At 41.8% G+C, this 15,163-nt stretch overlaps 1 protein-coding gene across 9 annotated transcripts in view; it reads left to right on the top strand.

Annotated features, from left to right (window-relative positions):
* IGF2BP3 (insulin like growth factor 2 mRNA binding protein 3) overlaps nt 1-15,163 on the top strand; it is a 149,181-nt gene that overhangs the window by 96,106 nt on the left and 37,912 nt on the right. For 7 of the 9 annotated variants that reach the window (XR_011256635.1, XR_011256634.1, XM_069587678.1 and 4 more), the window contains 2 exons: nt 14,073-14,124; nt 14,219-14,282. Coding sequence is in view for 4 of the 9 variants with exons in the window: in XM_069587678.1 (XP_069443779.1) it covers nt 14,073-14,124; nt 14,219-14,282 (116 nt within the window). In the remaining 5 variants the exon portion in view is untranslated. The remainder of the gene's footprint in view (nt 1-14,072; nt 14,125-14,218; nt 14,283-15,163) is intronic. The other 2 variants (XM_069587683.1, XM_069587684.1) reach the window with 1 other exon arrangement.

The following is a 15,163-nucleotide window of genomic DNA, read 5'->3' as shown; positions in this document are numbered from 1 at the left end:
TTTTTTTTTTAGATATAAAATGCACCATCTACTGTATTCCTATAAGAAAGGCTTCCATTTTGAATAGACAAAATGGGAACCTAATTCTCCCCTTAGTTTCACATTTCTGATGCCTGGAAAAATTTTCTCCTGGCTAGTTTCTCATTTCATGTATCATAAGCCTGATTTCTCCTCCCCTTCCCAGACAGGTCTAAGGGAAAGGGGCTGTGGGTGCATTTGCGTCATGATCCGCAACCTCTAGCCCTGCACACTTCGTGTCAGATATCTGGTGGGGCAGCATAGGGTGGTAGGGGTTTTTCTGGAAGCTAGCAATTTTAATATTGCTCAGTTGCTAAGTCCTGCCCAACTCTTTGCAACCCCATGAACTGCAGCATGCCAGGCTTCCCTGTCTTTCACTGTCTTCCTGAGTTTGCTCAGACTTACGTCCATTGAGTCAGTGATGGCCACCCAACCAGCTCGTCCTCTGTTGCCCCATTCTCTTTCCCTCAGTCTTTCCCAGCATCAGGGTCTTTTTCAATGAGTTGGCTCCTCTCCTCAAGTGGCCAAAATATTGGAGCTTCAGCACCAGTCCTTCCAATGAATATTCAGGGCTGATTTCCTTTAGGATTGATTGGTTTGATCTCCTTGCTCTTGGATAAGACTAAAGAGTCTTATCTAGCACCACAGTTCGAAAGCATCAGTTCTTCAGTGCTCAGCCTTTTTATGACCCAAATCCCACATTCACACATGTCTACTGAAAAAACCATAGCTTTGACTATACAGACGTTTGTCAGCAAAGTGATGTCTCTGCTTTTTAATACGCTGTCTAGGTTTGTCATAGCTTTTCTTCCAAGGAGCAAGTGTCTTTTTATCCTGCGGCTCCAGTCACCATCCTCAGTGAAATCTGACGCTTTCCATTTTTTCCCCATGTATTTGCCATGAAGTGATGGGACCAGATGTCATGATCTTTTATTTTGGATGTTAAGCCAGCTCTTTCACCTTCATCAAGAGGCTCTTTAGTTCCTCTCCACTTCCTGCCATTAAAGTGATATCACCTGCAAATCTGAGGTTGTTGATATTTCTCCTGGCAGTCTTGATTCCAGCTTGTGAGTCATTCAGCCCAGCATTTCATATGTACTCTGCGTATAAGTTAAAAAAGCAGGGTGACAGTACTCCTTTCCCAATTTGGAACCAGTCCGTTGTTCCAGGTTCAGTTCTAACTGTTGCTTCTTGTCCAGCGCACAGGTTTCTCAGGAGGCAGGTAAGGTGGTCTGGTATTCCCATCTTTTCAAGAATATTCCACAGTTTGTTTAGATCCACACAGTCAAAGGCTCTAGCATAGTCAATGAAGCAGAAGTATATGTTTTTTTGAAATTTCCTTGCTTTTTCTATGACCCAGTGGATGTTGGCAATTTGATCTCTGATTCCTCTGCTGCTGCTGCTAAGTCGCGTCTAACTCTGTGCAACCCCATAGATGGCAGCCCACTAGGCTCCCCCGTCCCTGGGATTCGCTAGGCAAGAATACTGGATTGGGTTGCCATTTCCTTCTCCAATGCATGAAAGTGAAAAGTGAAAATGAAGTTGCTCAGTCGTGCCCCACCCTCAGCGACCCCATGGAGTGCAGCCTACCAGGCTCCTCTGTCCATGGGATTTTCCAGGCAAGAGTACTGGAGTGGGGTGCCATTGTCTTCTCTGTCTACCTTTTCTAAATCCAGCTTGAATATCTGGAAGTTCTTTCCATTCACATACTGCTGAAGCCTAGCTTGAAGGATTTTGAGCATTACTTTGCTAGCTTGTGAGATGAGTGCAATTGTGCAGTAGTTAGAACATTCTTTGGCATTGCCTTTCTTTGGGATTGGAATGAAAATGACCTTTTCCAGTCCTATGGCCACGGCTGAGTTTTCAAATTTGCTGGCATATTGAGTGCAGCTTTTCACAGCATCATCTTTTAGGATTTGAAATAGCTCGACTGGAATTCTATCACCTCCACTAGCTTTGTTGGGAGTGATGCTTCCTAAGGCCCACTTAACTTCGCACTCCAGGATGTCTGGCTCTGGGTGAGTGACCACACCATCGTGGTTATATGGGTCATTATGAGCTTTTTGGTATAGTTCTTCTGCGTATTCTTGCCACCTCTTCTTAATCTCTTCTGCTTCTATTAGGTCCATCTTGTTTCTGTCCTTTATGTGTCTATCTTAGCAAGAAATGGTCCCTTGGTGTCTCCAGTTTTCTTAAAGAGATCTCTAGTCTTTCTCATACTGTTGTTCTCTGTTTCTTTGCATTGTTCACTTAAGAAAGCTTTCTTATCTTTCCTTGCTGTTCTCTGGAACTCTGCCTTCAGTTGGGTATATCTTTCCCTTTCTTTTTTGCCTTTCCCTTCTCTTTTTTTCTCAGCTATTTGTAATGCCTCCTCAGACAACCGCTTTGCCTTCTTCCTTTTCTTTTTCTTGGGGATGGTTTTTTTGGTCACCACCTCCTGTTCAGTGTTACGAACCTCCATCTATACTTCTTCAGGCACTCTGTCTACAAGATTTAGTCCCTTGAATCTTTTCGTCACCTCCACTGTATAATTATAAGGGATTTGATTTAGGTCATAGCTGAATGGCCTTGTAGTTTCCCTACTTCCTTCAATTTGAGCCTTGAATTTTCCAATAAGGAGCTGATGATCTGAGCCACAGTCAGCTCTTGGTCTTGTTTTTGTTGACTGTTTAGAGCGTCTCCGTCTTCTGCTGTGAATAATCAATCTGATTTCAGTATTGACCATCTCGTGATGTCCCTGTGTAGAGTCGTCTCTTCTGTTGTTGGAAGAGCGTGTTTGCTATGACCAGTGTGTTCTCTTGGCAAAACTCTGTTAGCCTTTGCCCTGCTTCATTTTGTACTCTAAGGCCACACTTGCCTATTACTCCAGGTATCTCTTGACTTCTTCCTTTTGCATTTCAGTCCCCTGTGATGAAAAGGATACATCTTATTTCGGTGTTAGTTCTAAAAGGTCTTGTAGGTCATCACAGAATCATTCAAATTCATCATCTTCAGCATTAGTGGTTGGGGCATAGACTTGGATTACTGGGATGTTGAATGGTTTTCCTTGGAAAATAACTGAGATCATTCTGTCATTTTGGGGACTTCAACCAAGTACTACATTTTGGACTCTTTGTTGACTCTGAGGGCTACTCCATTCCTTCTTAGGGATTCCTGCCCACACTAGTAGATATAATGGTCATCTGAATTAAGTTCACCCACAGCTGTCCATTTTAGTTCATTGATTCCTAAAATGTCAATGTTCACTCTTGCCATCTCCTATTTGACCACATCCAATTTATCTTGATTCATGGACCTCACATTCCAGGTTCCTATGCAACATTGTTCTGTATAGCATGGGACTTTAAACTTTCACCACCAAATACAACCACAGCTGGGTGTTGTTTCTGCTTTGGCTCGGCCTCTTCACTCTTTCTGTAGTTACCTCTCTGCTCTTCTCCAGTAGGATATTGGACACCTACCAACCTGGGGGGCTCATCTTTCAGTGTCATATCTTTTTGTGTTTTCATACTGCTCATGGGTTTCTCAAGGCAAGAATTCTGAAGTGGTTTACCATTCCCTTCTCCAGTGGACCACGCTTTGTCAGGCCCTAACTAGCACGGACATGCCCTTCAGCCCGGGTTGCCCCGCTGCTGGGCCTCGTTGATCTTGTGAAACCCTCACTGGCTGTCAAGTGTTGACCCACGGGTGGCCCAGGGTAGAGGCAGAGGCCCTGCTGGAGTGGCTGGGAAGGGGGTCCAGGGGAGGGAGCCAGTGTTGGAGGACACCCAGGAATGGAGGGCTCCTCCGTCTCTCTGCTGCCAGTGGCTGCCCTGGGGCCAGTCCGCTGCCGGTTTAGCTATAGGCTATATGAATGTGAATCTTAAGATATCCTGTTGATCTCTGACTTGGTGTTTGTCCAACCAGCTCCCTCTGACTGGATCCCCCAAATGCTTATTCTCACTGCAGCCCCACTCACTAGGGGGTGTATGACAGGTCAGTTCAGAGTAGAAATAGGAGTTTGCTGTGTTTATTTCAATCACAGTATGTGTCCATTTTGCACCTTTAAGAAAAATTAACTGTATAATCTATTGCCAAGGTCCTTCCTAGGGCCTAGAAGCAGTTCATGCAAGCAAGTACTTAGAAGCTTAAAGAAATCACTGGGAAATTGAACTTCTGATATTTACCTTAATGAGAAAGAAGGCAGATATTGAGGGAAAGAGAAAATGTGGGTATGTTTTTATTATAGTGTCCTCTTTTTGCCTTGGGTTGCAAAAGGTAGATAAGTCACTTCATTAGTTATTGACAGAATTATATTGGCAGCTTCGTCAGGCTTCTGAGCCCATGTCTTCCCCATTTCCTGTAGTTGTTTGGAGTGGTGATCCTGGCCGCATTTTATGCATCCACTTGGGTTGCTTCTACGCTTTGATGATTGTGAATAATGCTGCTGTGAACATAGGTGTACAGATATCTCTGATTCCCTGCTTTCCATTCTTCTGGGTAGGTATCCAGGAGTGCAGCGGCTGGATCATATGGTAATTCTATTCTTTCATTAGATTTTGAGGAACTGCCATACTGTTTGCTGTAGAGGCTGCACTATTTTACATTCCTCCCAGCAAGTATGAAAGTTCTAATTTTTCCTACATCTTGCCAAGACATGTTATTTTCATTTTTAATTTTTTTTTATTATAGCCATTCTAGTAGGTACGGAGTGTTATCTCACTGATTTTGATTTGCATTTCCTTAATGACTAATGGTTTTGAGCATCTTTTCATGTGACACACATACTTCTAAAAACATCACCAAAGCTGGCAGTGGTTTCTTTTAGCACTTGGGGGAATAACTGGTTTGAAAGTTATCACCTAGTCAATAAGATCCCTAACTTTGCATCGTTTAGAGAGTGTGTGTGTGTGGGTGTGTGTAGCCAGTATTTCTGTTAGTAAACTATAGAACAAGTTCATGCTGGTTAATATCTTCATCAGATTGAGGTACCTAAAAGTAAACGGAGCACTTGAACAGGGTGGGGAGGTTTATTGACCCAAAGAATTGATATAGTTCTGTGCCTTCTGAAAGATGATTTTGATCTTGCTACAAAGTAAGGATTAGATTGCTTTCAGTCTGAACCATTATATTTCTTCTAATTGTACAGGGAAATGAGGCAGTTTATTTAACCAAGGGCTCAAGAGTGTGAGCTCTGAAATCTGACAGCTGGGGTTTAAATCATTTCTCCATCACTTCACTGTCTATCCAGCTTCAAATACTGTGTAACTTCTCCATGTCTAATTTACCCATCTATAAAATGGGATGTTACCTCATGGGGTTTGTGTGGATTAACTGAGTTAAAATAGATTAAACATTTGGGACAGTGCTGCCACTAGAAAGCACTCAAATGTCATTACTCATAATTTATTACCAAAAAAGGGCCCGTGTAGTTGGAGCGAGAGTGCCACAGATGACGGGCCTCTCACCTGGAGTCTTCAGGGCTCTCATTAGGGGCTTTGTGGGTTTTGTTGTTGTTTTGTTTGTTTGTTGGCCACCCCACGGGCATGTGGGATCTTAGTTCTCCAGAAAGGAATTGAGCATGCACCCCTTGGATTGGAAGCATGGGAATTCTGAAGCACCAGGGAAGTCCTTACTAGGGACTTCGGATTGTGTCCCAAGTACAATGAGTTGATTAGCTCAGCTTTTAAAAATTAGTCTAGCCCAATGGCTGTCCAATAGAAAGCTAGTTCAGGCCACTTATATAGTTTAAAATATTCTAGTAGCCATGTTAAAAAAGCAAAAGAGAAATGAAAAGTATTTTTTATATTTTATTTAAACCAGTATATTATAGTTTTAACATGTAATCAGTATTTTTTAAATTGAGGTTTTATATTTTTTGTACTAACTGTTTAAATTCTGCTGTTTGCTTTATACTTAAGCTCATCTTGGACATGGATTAGCCACATTCCCCGTGCTTAGTAGCTACATGTAGACTTTGGATGATGAAGATCTATTATGAGAACACCTGGAAACAAAAGTGAATGTGGGAGAGCATGTCGCGAAGTAGTCCAGAGAGAGATGCTGGAGGCAGTGAGGTGGCAAAGAAAGCGGCTGGCAGGCCCAGGGCGTTAGGTAGGAGGTAGTGTGTGTAGGTGGACATCCGTTGATGAGCTCGAGGGAAATGCAGGTTCAGTTACCGAGGCTGAGTGCACGGTTCCTAGCGTACATGACTGTAGATGGTCTCGCCAACTTACTGTGAAATGCAGTAACAGAGGAGAAAGGGACTCACTCACTATTGGGCTTGGACCCAGGTGTGAGGTTTCAAGCATCGCTTGAAGAAGATGATCGTCTTTCTCTGTGGCTTCGAGGTCTGTGTGAGTGGAGGGTAACTTGGACTGTTCTTTGTCTCAGTTGCTCTAATCACATGATTTTTATGGAATCCTAAATTATAGTCGCCTCCCCGTGTAAGAGAGTGTATCTTGTAACAGTTGAGGATGGCTAGAAAGTTGTGAGGACTGGGAGATCTGTGTGCTACACTGGAGGCTGAGATCCCCCCTGGATGTTTGTTCAGTTTAGCCACTCTGTTGTGTCCAACTCTTTGTGACCCCATGGACTGCAGCATGCCAGGCTTCCCTATCCTCCACTGTCTCCCAGAGTTTGCTCAAACTCGTGTTCATTGAGTCCATTCACTGAGTCTGTCCATCATCCATTGAGTTGATGATGCCGTAGAACCATCTCATCCTCTGTTGCCCTATTCTTCTGCCCTCAGTCTTTCCCAGCATCAGGGTCTTTTGCAGTGAGTCGGCTCTTTGCATTAGATGGTCAAAGTATTGGAACTTCAGCTTCAGCATCAGTCCTTCCAACAAATATTTAGGATTGATTTCCTTAAGGAATGACTGCTTGGATCGCCTTGCTGTCCAAGGGATTCTCAAGAGTCCAGCATCACAATTCAAAGGCATCAGTTCTTTAGTGCTTGGCCTTTTTTATTGTCAGGCTCTAACATCCATACATGACTACTGGAAAAACCATAGCTTTGACTATGCAGACTTTGTCGGCAAAGTGATGTCTCTGCTTTTTAATACGCTGTCTAGGTTTGTCATAGTTTTTCTTCCAAAGAGCAAGCATCTTTTCATTTCATGGTTGCGGTCACCATCTGCAGCAATTTTGGAGCCCAGGAAAATGAAGTCTGTCACTGTTTCCATCGCTTCCCCTTTCTAAAACCTCTAGCTGTGGTTTTTGTTTGTTTTGTTTGCGCCGTGGGATCTTGATTCCTTGACCAGGGATTGAGCCCTGGCCCTTGGCAGTGAGAGTGTTGAGTCCTGACCACTGAACTGCCAGGGAGTTTGCTCCCTCTAGGTTTTATCAGTGATGAAGATGATGTGCAACACGGCTTGTGAGGTTGGCAGTGATCTGGTCTGTCTGTGTATGTTGATCCCCTTGAGTTGAAAGTTCATTTCACAGGAATGGTTTGAATGTTATCCAAGTAGTCATAATGGTAACATTTAAGAGAAATATATATTAAGGTAGATATTTTTAAAAATTATCTTGTATTTGAAATTTGTACCATTATTTATTAGAAATGTAATTGGTACATGCAGTATAGAATTTTTTTTTTTTTTTTTAATTAATGTAGCTGGTTGTCTATAGACAGATGTAAGAGAACAAAGTTCCTGGGATGATTTATCCATAGCTGGCAACAACTGGTTCCTGTTCCCGTAAAATGTGTTGAGCTGTATTTGTAGGAAGTTCCTTTCATGTCTGATGGCTTTTCTCCTGCTCCTGTGGGAATGAAGAATAGGCAGAATGACTTCATTCTTACAACCCCTCCTCAAAGATTGAGTTTGATTTTGTGTTCAGGAGGTTGTTGCTTGTGTGTGTCTGCGTGTGAACAAAGTGTGCTGGCGTAAGAGTATTGAATATCCTACTTTTAGTTTTAATTTTACTGGCTTTTATAATGCTTGTGACTTTCTATGTGTACTTTTTAAAAAAAATGTGTGTGTCACTTCATTTGTGTCTGACTCTTTGCAACCCTATGAACTGTAGCCCACCAGGCTCCCCTGTCCATGGGGATTCTCCAGGCAAGAATACTGGAGTGGGTTGCCATGCCCTCCTCCAGGGGATCTTCGCAGCCCAGGGATCAAACCTGCTTCTCTTTGTCTCTTGCTTTGGCAGACGGATTCTTTACCACTAGTGCCACCTGGGAAGCCCTTTTTATATCTGTTCATGATAAATATTTCTGTATATCACTGTAGACTTTTTAGTGAATCTGGAATTTGTTTCCTTTGCTCCCACTGAAGAGGGTGCCTGGACTGTATCCCCAACACTATCCTATCATCTTCAGAAATGCACACGTTTAGTCAGGAGGACTTGGAATCTAGGGTTGTGCGTGTCTCACCCGTTATCTGGAGCACGGGAGCCAGTGTAACATTTAGGAGGAGGTTACTCGTGACACTCCTTACAAATAATCACATCACTATGGTTAATAATCACTAATCTGGTGGGAGAACAAAGATCAGTGAAGAGATCATGAAATGACATTGCTTTCTCTTCCAGAATTAGGTCAGCTCAGGTGCTATGGGAATGGGGACGCTTTTCACAGTCTTGAGGGTATGTCTGGAGCAAGTGTGTGAGGGAAGTATATTGAAGATGATGGGAGATGTGAGCAGTACCAGATCATTGATTACCTCCTGCACCAGGTAGAAGTTTGGCATTTTGAAGACACCCAAGAGAAGTAACTTCCAGCAAGAGGGCAGTTACTGGGCTGGAAGAAAAGATTTGATGGGACCCAAGCAGTGGGTGTAAAGAAAAAGTCATCAGCAGTAGATTTATCTACAGAGCATGGATTACACCACACCTATAGGGGATTGGGCTTCTCTGTTGACCCAGTGGTAAAGAATCCGCCTGCCAATGCAGGAGGCACAAGAGACATGGGTTCAATCCCTGGGTCAGGAGGATCCCCTGGAAAAGAAAATGGCAACCTACTCCAGTATTCTTGCCTGGGAAATTCCAAGGACAGAGGAACCTGGCAAGTTACAGTCAATGATAAGGTCACAAAAGAGTCGGACACAACTTACCAACTAAACAACAGCAACCATAAGGGGTCAGCTGAAATACGGTTTTATGGAGGGTGGAAGGAGGACCTCTGTGTCAGAGGAAATCTGATATGTAAAGTTCAAAGGAAGATTCTCAGTTCTTTAATTTGGTATTCTAGATTGAAGAGGGTCAAGAAGAAACTATTGATTATGATGGCTTCACGAATGTATACACAAAGGCAAAACTGATCAAATTTTGTGCAGTTCGTTGTGCTTCAATAATATTTCAAGGTTTAAAAAAACAAAGCTATTATCTAGTAATATCCACCTTAGTTATTTTTAACAGCTTTGAGATAAAACTCACATACTATATAATTCGCCCATTGAAGTGTACAGTTCATTAGTTTTGAATGTCAACAGGTATGTGCAGCCGTCACCACTGTCCATTTTAGAACATTCCCATCCCCTCAGAAACTTCCAGCTGTTGCCCTCCACCCTCCCACTCTCACCTGCCCTTTGCAACAACTCATTTGCTTCCTGTCTCCGTAGAGTTCTCCGTAATGGGTATTTCATATGCGATATGTGGTCTTTTGTGACATGTCTCTACAACGTATCTCTACAACGTGGATGAACCTTGGAAAACTTACGTTAAGTGAAAGAAGCCAAAGTTTTCCAAGGTTCATTCACGTTGTAGAGGTATGTCAGTTCTTCATTCCTTTTTATGGCCGAATGAAATCTCATTGAGTAGCTGTTCCACAATCTGTTTATCCATTCATCAGCCGATGCACACTTACATTGCTTCCACTTCAGTCTAAATTTAATTCTTACTGCTCTCTGATGGCAAGCAATGATCTTTGCAGTTATCCTGTTATTCTTTCCTTGCTGTTTTCTACATTTGGATGAATATTTTAAAATAATGTTGAACATTTGGGATTTTTAAGTCCTAAATGTATAAAAAGGAGGAATCCGACCAAGACATTTCCTATGAGGCTTTAATTTACTTCAATACTTTCTTTCTCCTCCAACTGGAATTTAAACTCTCCAGTCATAGAGAAATATTTCCTTTTGGGTTTGAGTAAAACAAATGTATTTAGAAATAAGAATTGGGGTTTGTTAAGAGATTCAAGAAAATGTTGGAAATGAGCAATGCATGTGTTTTTGTTTTTAACTTCTTACACAAGGCCGTTTAAAAGAAAACATTAGTGGCTGAGCTAGATGGCTGCTGCTGCTGCTGCTAAGTCACTTCAGTTGTGTCTGACTCTGTGTGACCCCATAGACAGCAGCCCACCCGGCTCCTCCGTCCATGGGGTTTTCGAGGCAGGAACACTGGAGTGGGTTGCCATTGCCTTCTCCGGAGCTAGATGGGAGAGGTGGAAAGTACAAGATGTTCTAGGAGCGGAGAGGAGGCGGGAACCTAGAGGTGGATGGTCTCTGTGTCAGACACTAGGAGCCTTTGTCTTTCTTCCTAGTGAACGCAGAATGAGTCAAAACGTTAGAGCGCACCAAGTGTAAGTTGTGTTTACTCTGAGAGTTCCGTGGGTGGCAGTGCCATGATGGAATTGAGCAGTCCTGTAGCACGTCCAGGTGCCTACCTAGTAGATTTAGAACTGGTTACCATAGCGTTGCTCAGTCATTTAGGGGTCGGAAACCCTTCTGGGATCTGTGACTCTGACGAGGGCACTGACAGTAAACAGACTTCTCCCATCTCTCAGTTGTGATCACCCCCAGAAAGCTTTGAGTTGGCATCCATTTATGTCTAGGTCAAAACCACCTAGGCTGTGTTGTTAAATTGTTCTCAACTATGTACCAAGATTGATGCTTGACTTTTTTAGAGTTTTTTTTTTTTTCCTTCTGGTTTTAGAGTCAGGTTTACATACAATAAAAATTTTTTTATCTATGATAAAAATTTACGATTTTTAACATATAAAGGCTGTAGTTTCTAATTCCTAGAGATTTTACACATGGGATAGTTAATAGCATTTATCATTAATTAGGAGTAGGATGAGTAAATCTTATAAGCAATTTTGTTTTGAATATACTAAACTATATATAATATATGCAGTGAAAACCTTGAACATTTCCTCAGTTTTAGTTAAAAATTCACTTGTACTTATGTATGTCTGTGCATGTATGTTCACATATAAATATATATCTGTTTGTGTGTGTGCATGTATCAGTGTATGCGTAACATGGATCACTTTGCCAGTGGGCCTTCTGGAGGCGTTAGTTTCATGAGCATTGTTGCAGGTTCAGTCAGCATTGTCTATAAGTCGTGAGTATTTAACTTTCGTAGTGATTTCTCTTAAAAGTTAATGAGTATAAGCTAAATTATGTAACGACTACTGTATTTAGTGAAAAAATTGCCTTTGGGAAAATTAATGATGTTCATTTAAATTATCATACTAAATTAGCACTTACCCCTATTTTCTACACGCCTCTTCCACCGTCTCTAGCCACCTCAGTACCCCTGCCCCTCAAGATACCCAAGTTTCCTTGAAGTGAAGTGAAGTGAAATCGCTCAGTCGTGTCTGACTCTTTGCTACCCCATGGACAATAGCCTACCAGGCTCCGCCGTCCATGGCATTTTCCAGGCAAGAAAACTAGAGTGGGGTGCCATCCCCTTCTCTGGGGGATCTTCCCAACCCAGGGATGGAACCCGGGTCTCCTGCATTGCAGGCAGATGCTTTACCGCCTGAGCCACCAGGGATGGCTTTCACTTTTTACTTTCACTTAAAAGCTAAATTTTAAATGGCAGATGTCTTTCCTGCTGTTCTAATTATTTAAATTGGAATAAGTTAAATATTTTTTAAGAATTCTGTTAAGTGACACAGAAAACCATTTATTGGTATTATAGTTTTAAAAATATAAGTAGATTTCTGTTTAAAGTTTTTTTTTAAAGGCATTACATATTGTATATTACCTATTTCATGGCATTATGGAAGGTTTCCTGTTTTTTGGCCCTTATTAAAAATTATGTCTCATCCAACATTACATGCACAGCAAACTTATCTCTAGAACAGGTAAACACTGTTATACAGAATTCTTGTTCCTATTATACTAGTATTTCCTCCTGAGAACTAGTCACTTCATTTATGAACTATTTGAATCTCTTTTTTAGGTACTGGGGATAGTACAATAAACAAAAACCATTCCTATTCGCACTGAGCATGCTTTCTAGTGACTGAGACAGACAAATTAAATTTTAGGTAGTCAGTTAAGTGTTCTGAGTTAAAAATAAAAAAACAACAACAAAAAATGAAGCTTTATGATTTAAACAGTAGCTGTAATTTGAGACAAAGATCATTGTGCTTCTAGACCTCACCCACAGGAAATTCACCATGTCAAAGCTTACCTATGAAAATACTAACAGTTCCATTCACAAATAGGGGTTAACCTTATTTAAAATGGAAAAGCAATTTAAAGTTCACCTCCAGACAAACCTTGCTGTAGCTTTCAATCTGCACTCAGCAGACAAAATAAAAGCATGAAATGTACTATGTAAGATAAACATTCCTTTAGAATAAATTGCTTAAAGTTTAGTAGGAAATTGCCATTAAAACTTAGTGTGTTTCTTGATGGTTTACTGTGTCCTAGGGGGCGGACACGACTGAGCGACTTCACTTTCACTTTTCCCTTTCATGCATTGGAGAGGGAAATGGCAACCCACTCCAGTGTTCTTGCCTGGAGAATCCCAGGGATGGGGGAGCCTGGTGGGCTGCCGTCCATGGGGTCGCACAGAGTCGGACATGACTGAAGCAACTTAGCAGCAGCAGCAGGGGGCCAGAAAACATTTTCAAGGGCTGTCCTTCAAATTTTGCAATAAAATTGATGAAGTGCTTTACTATAAACTAATAGAAGCTTAGTTTGTTTTACTTTTCAAGAAAAACTTGTTATAGTTCTTAGGAGCAAAAGATAGTTGAATTTGATTTATACTGATGAGGTGTATGCCTGCAGTTTATAGTATGATAAAATTTAGTTACTGTTCTAACAGCCTTTTGTTACATTATCATGCATGTGTAATAATGCAGCTACAGGAAAGACAGTTTCCAGTTGTACTTTTTTCCAATCCATTCTAGGCTTAGAAGACTCTTAGTATAGAAGCGCTTCTTTTTATATTTTCTACTGTTCAGGAATTGATAAACCACTTATATTAGTCTTTAGTTCAAGACTCCAGGCAGGATATCTTCCTTCATTTTGCTAGCCTGCCTTGAGAGTAGTCTGTTCTGATACATCCTTTAAGCTGTAAAAGGAAGTTCTTTAAAAAGGAGAATCTTAAAAAATAAACCTTGACTTGGGCCCTTCTCCTCTGCAAGGAGCAAGTGTGACTGTGTTGGTGGTTTGTGTATGAGAAATACACGCGTCCTTGTCCTCCAGCCTCAGGACAAGCGGCTGTAGCTCTGCACACTGGCTTTCTGTGCCTTTTGTTGTTGTTCAGTTGCCAAGTCGTGTCTGACTCTTTGCAACCCCATGAACCTCAGCACACCAGGCTTCCTTGTCCTTCACTATCTCTTGGAGTTAGCTCAGACTCATGTGCATTGACTCGACGGTGCTATCCAACCATCTCATCCTCTGTCATCCCCTTCTCTTTTTGCCTTCAATCTTTCCCAGCATCAAGGTCTTTTCCAGTGAGTTGGCTCTTCACATCAGGTAGCCAAAATATCGAAGCTTCAGCTTCACCATCAGTCCTTTCAATGAATGTTTAGGGTTGATTTCCATTAGGATTGACTGGTTGGATCTCCTTGCAGTCCAGGGGACTCTCAAGAGTCTCCACCCGCAACCAGAATTCAAAAGCATCGAGTTTTCAATGCTCAGCCTCCTTTATGGTCAGCTCTCACATCCGTACATCTTGGTTAGATCAGCTTGAAGTCAAGGACCTCTGGAGAGGCAAGAGTGAAAACCCACCAGATGCTCTCTCTGGGGCCCTTCTTGCACTTCTGTATTCCCAAACCCCAGTTAATTTGGGGGGGCTCATTTCCATCACAATTACTTAAAACCGTCTCCTGCCCTTGCGAATAACGCGGGAAACTGAAAGCTTGTAATTTTGTCTCCCCCTCCTGATAGGTGCTGGATAGCTTACTAGTCCAGTATGGAGTGGTGGAGAGCTGTGAGCAAGGTACATGTCTTCTCAATTGCTTTCAAATTTGTAAAAGGAAGAAAGTGGAAAGAAAACTAACTCCTTTTCCTTCTTTTTTTTTTTCTTCCTGTAGTGAACACTGACTCAGAAACTGCCGTCGTCAACGTAACCTATTCCAGTAAGGAGCAAGCTAGACAGTAAGCAGTTTGAAACTTCTAATCTCTATGTAATAACAAGGTTAAATATAGTACTTTTATTTTGGGCTAGTGGGTAGCAGACAACTTTATTTTGCGAAGTTTGACCTTGCAAATCTTTTTAAGTTTGAATGTCTGTTAAGAATCTACATCGGTTAAAGTTTTATTACATTTTCAATATAATGTTAGTGTCAGTAATAGTTATAGTATGATGCTGAATTATATCCTGTTTGCAAAATGTTCTGCACGTGGGTATCATTGCTAAATTACATTAAAGACCTTTTTTCCCCTTAACTATTGGTATGATACATACATTGCTGCTGTTCTACACAAAGCTGGTAAGTTGATCATGTGTTAAACCAACACCAGTGTTAAATGTTAAGTTTACCTGTTCACTTATTTTTCTCATGATTACCAAATGTCATTTAGAAGTGTGTAGGCATGGGGCTAATGTAATTTGGTGGGAAAAAAAATATTCCAGTGCAACAGACAGGCAAAATTCCACAGATCAAAAACTTTCCCCTAGGAAAAGATAATTCTGTAGGCTTGGGAATAATCTAACAAATTGATTGACCACTGGAGAGAAGAAATGAGGTTCCCACAAATACTGCTTTTGACTGGCCTGCTCAGAACACAGACGTGGAGGGATGGCACACGGGTGCTGTGTTCAGGTGGAGCCAGACTGTGCTCTCTGTGGGGGAGCAAGGGCCATGCTGACTGACCCTGAGACCTAAAGGGCAAGGGCAAAACCAGCGGCTCTAGTGGGAATAGAACTAGGTTACCAAAGGCAGCCCCCGCCCTTGGAGGGCCGATTAAAAGGAAGATAGGGCTGGGGAAAGAGCTGGAAATCTGCATAACACAAGGGGAACTTTGTTTTTAAAAGT

Source organism: Ovis canadensis, chromosome 4 (assembly GCF_042477335.2).
Source record: "Ovis canadensis isolate MfBH-ARS-UI-01 breed Bighorn chromosome 4, ARS-UI_OviCan_v2, whole genome shotgun sequence".
Taxonomy (NCBI): domain Eukaryota; kingdom Metazoa; phylum Chordata; class Mammalia; order Artiodactyla; family Bovidae; genus Ovis; species Ovis canadensis.
This window is presented reverse-complemented; position numbering and strand designations above follow the sequence as displayed.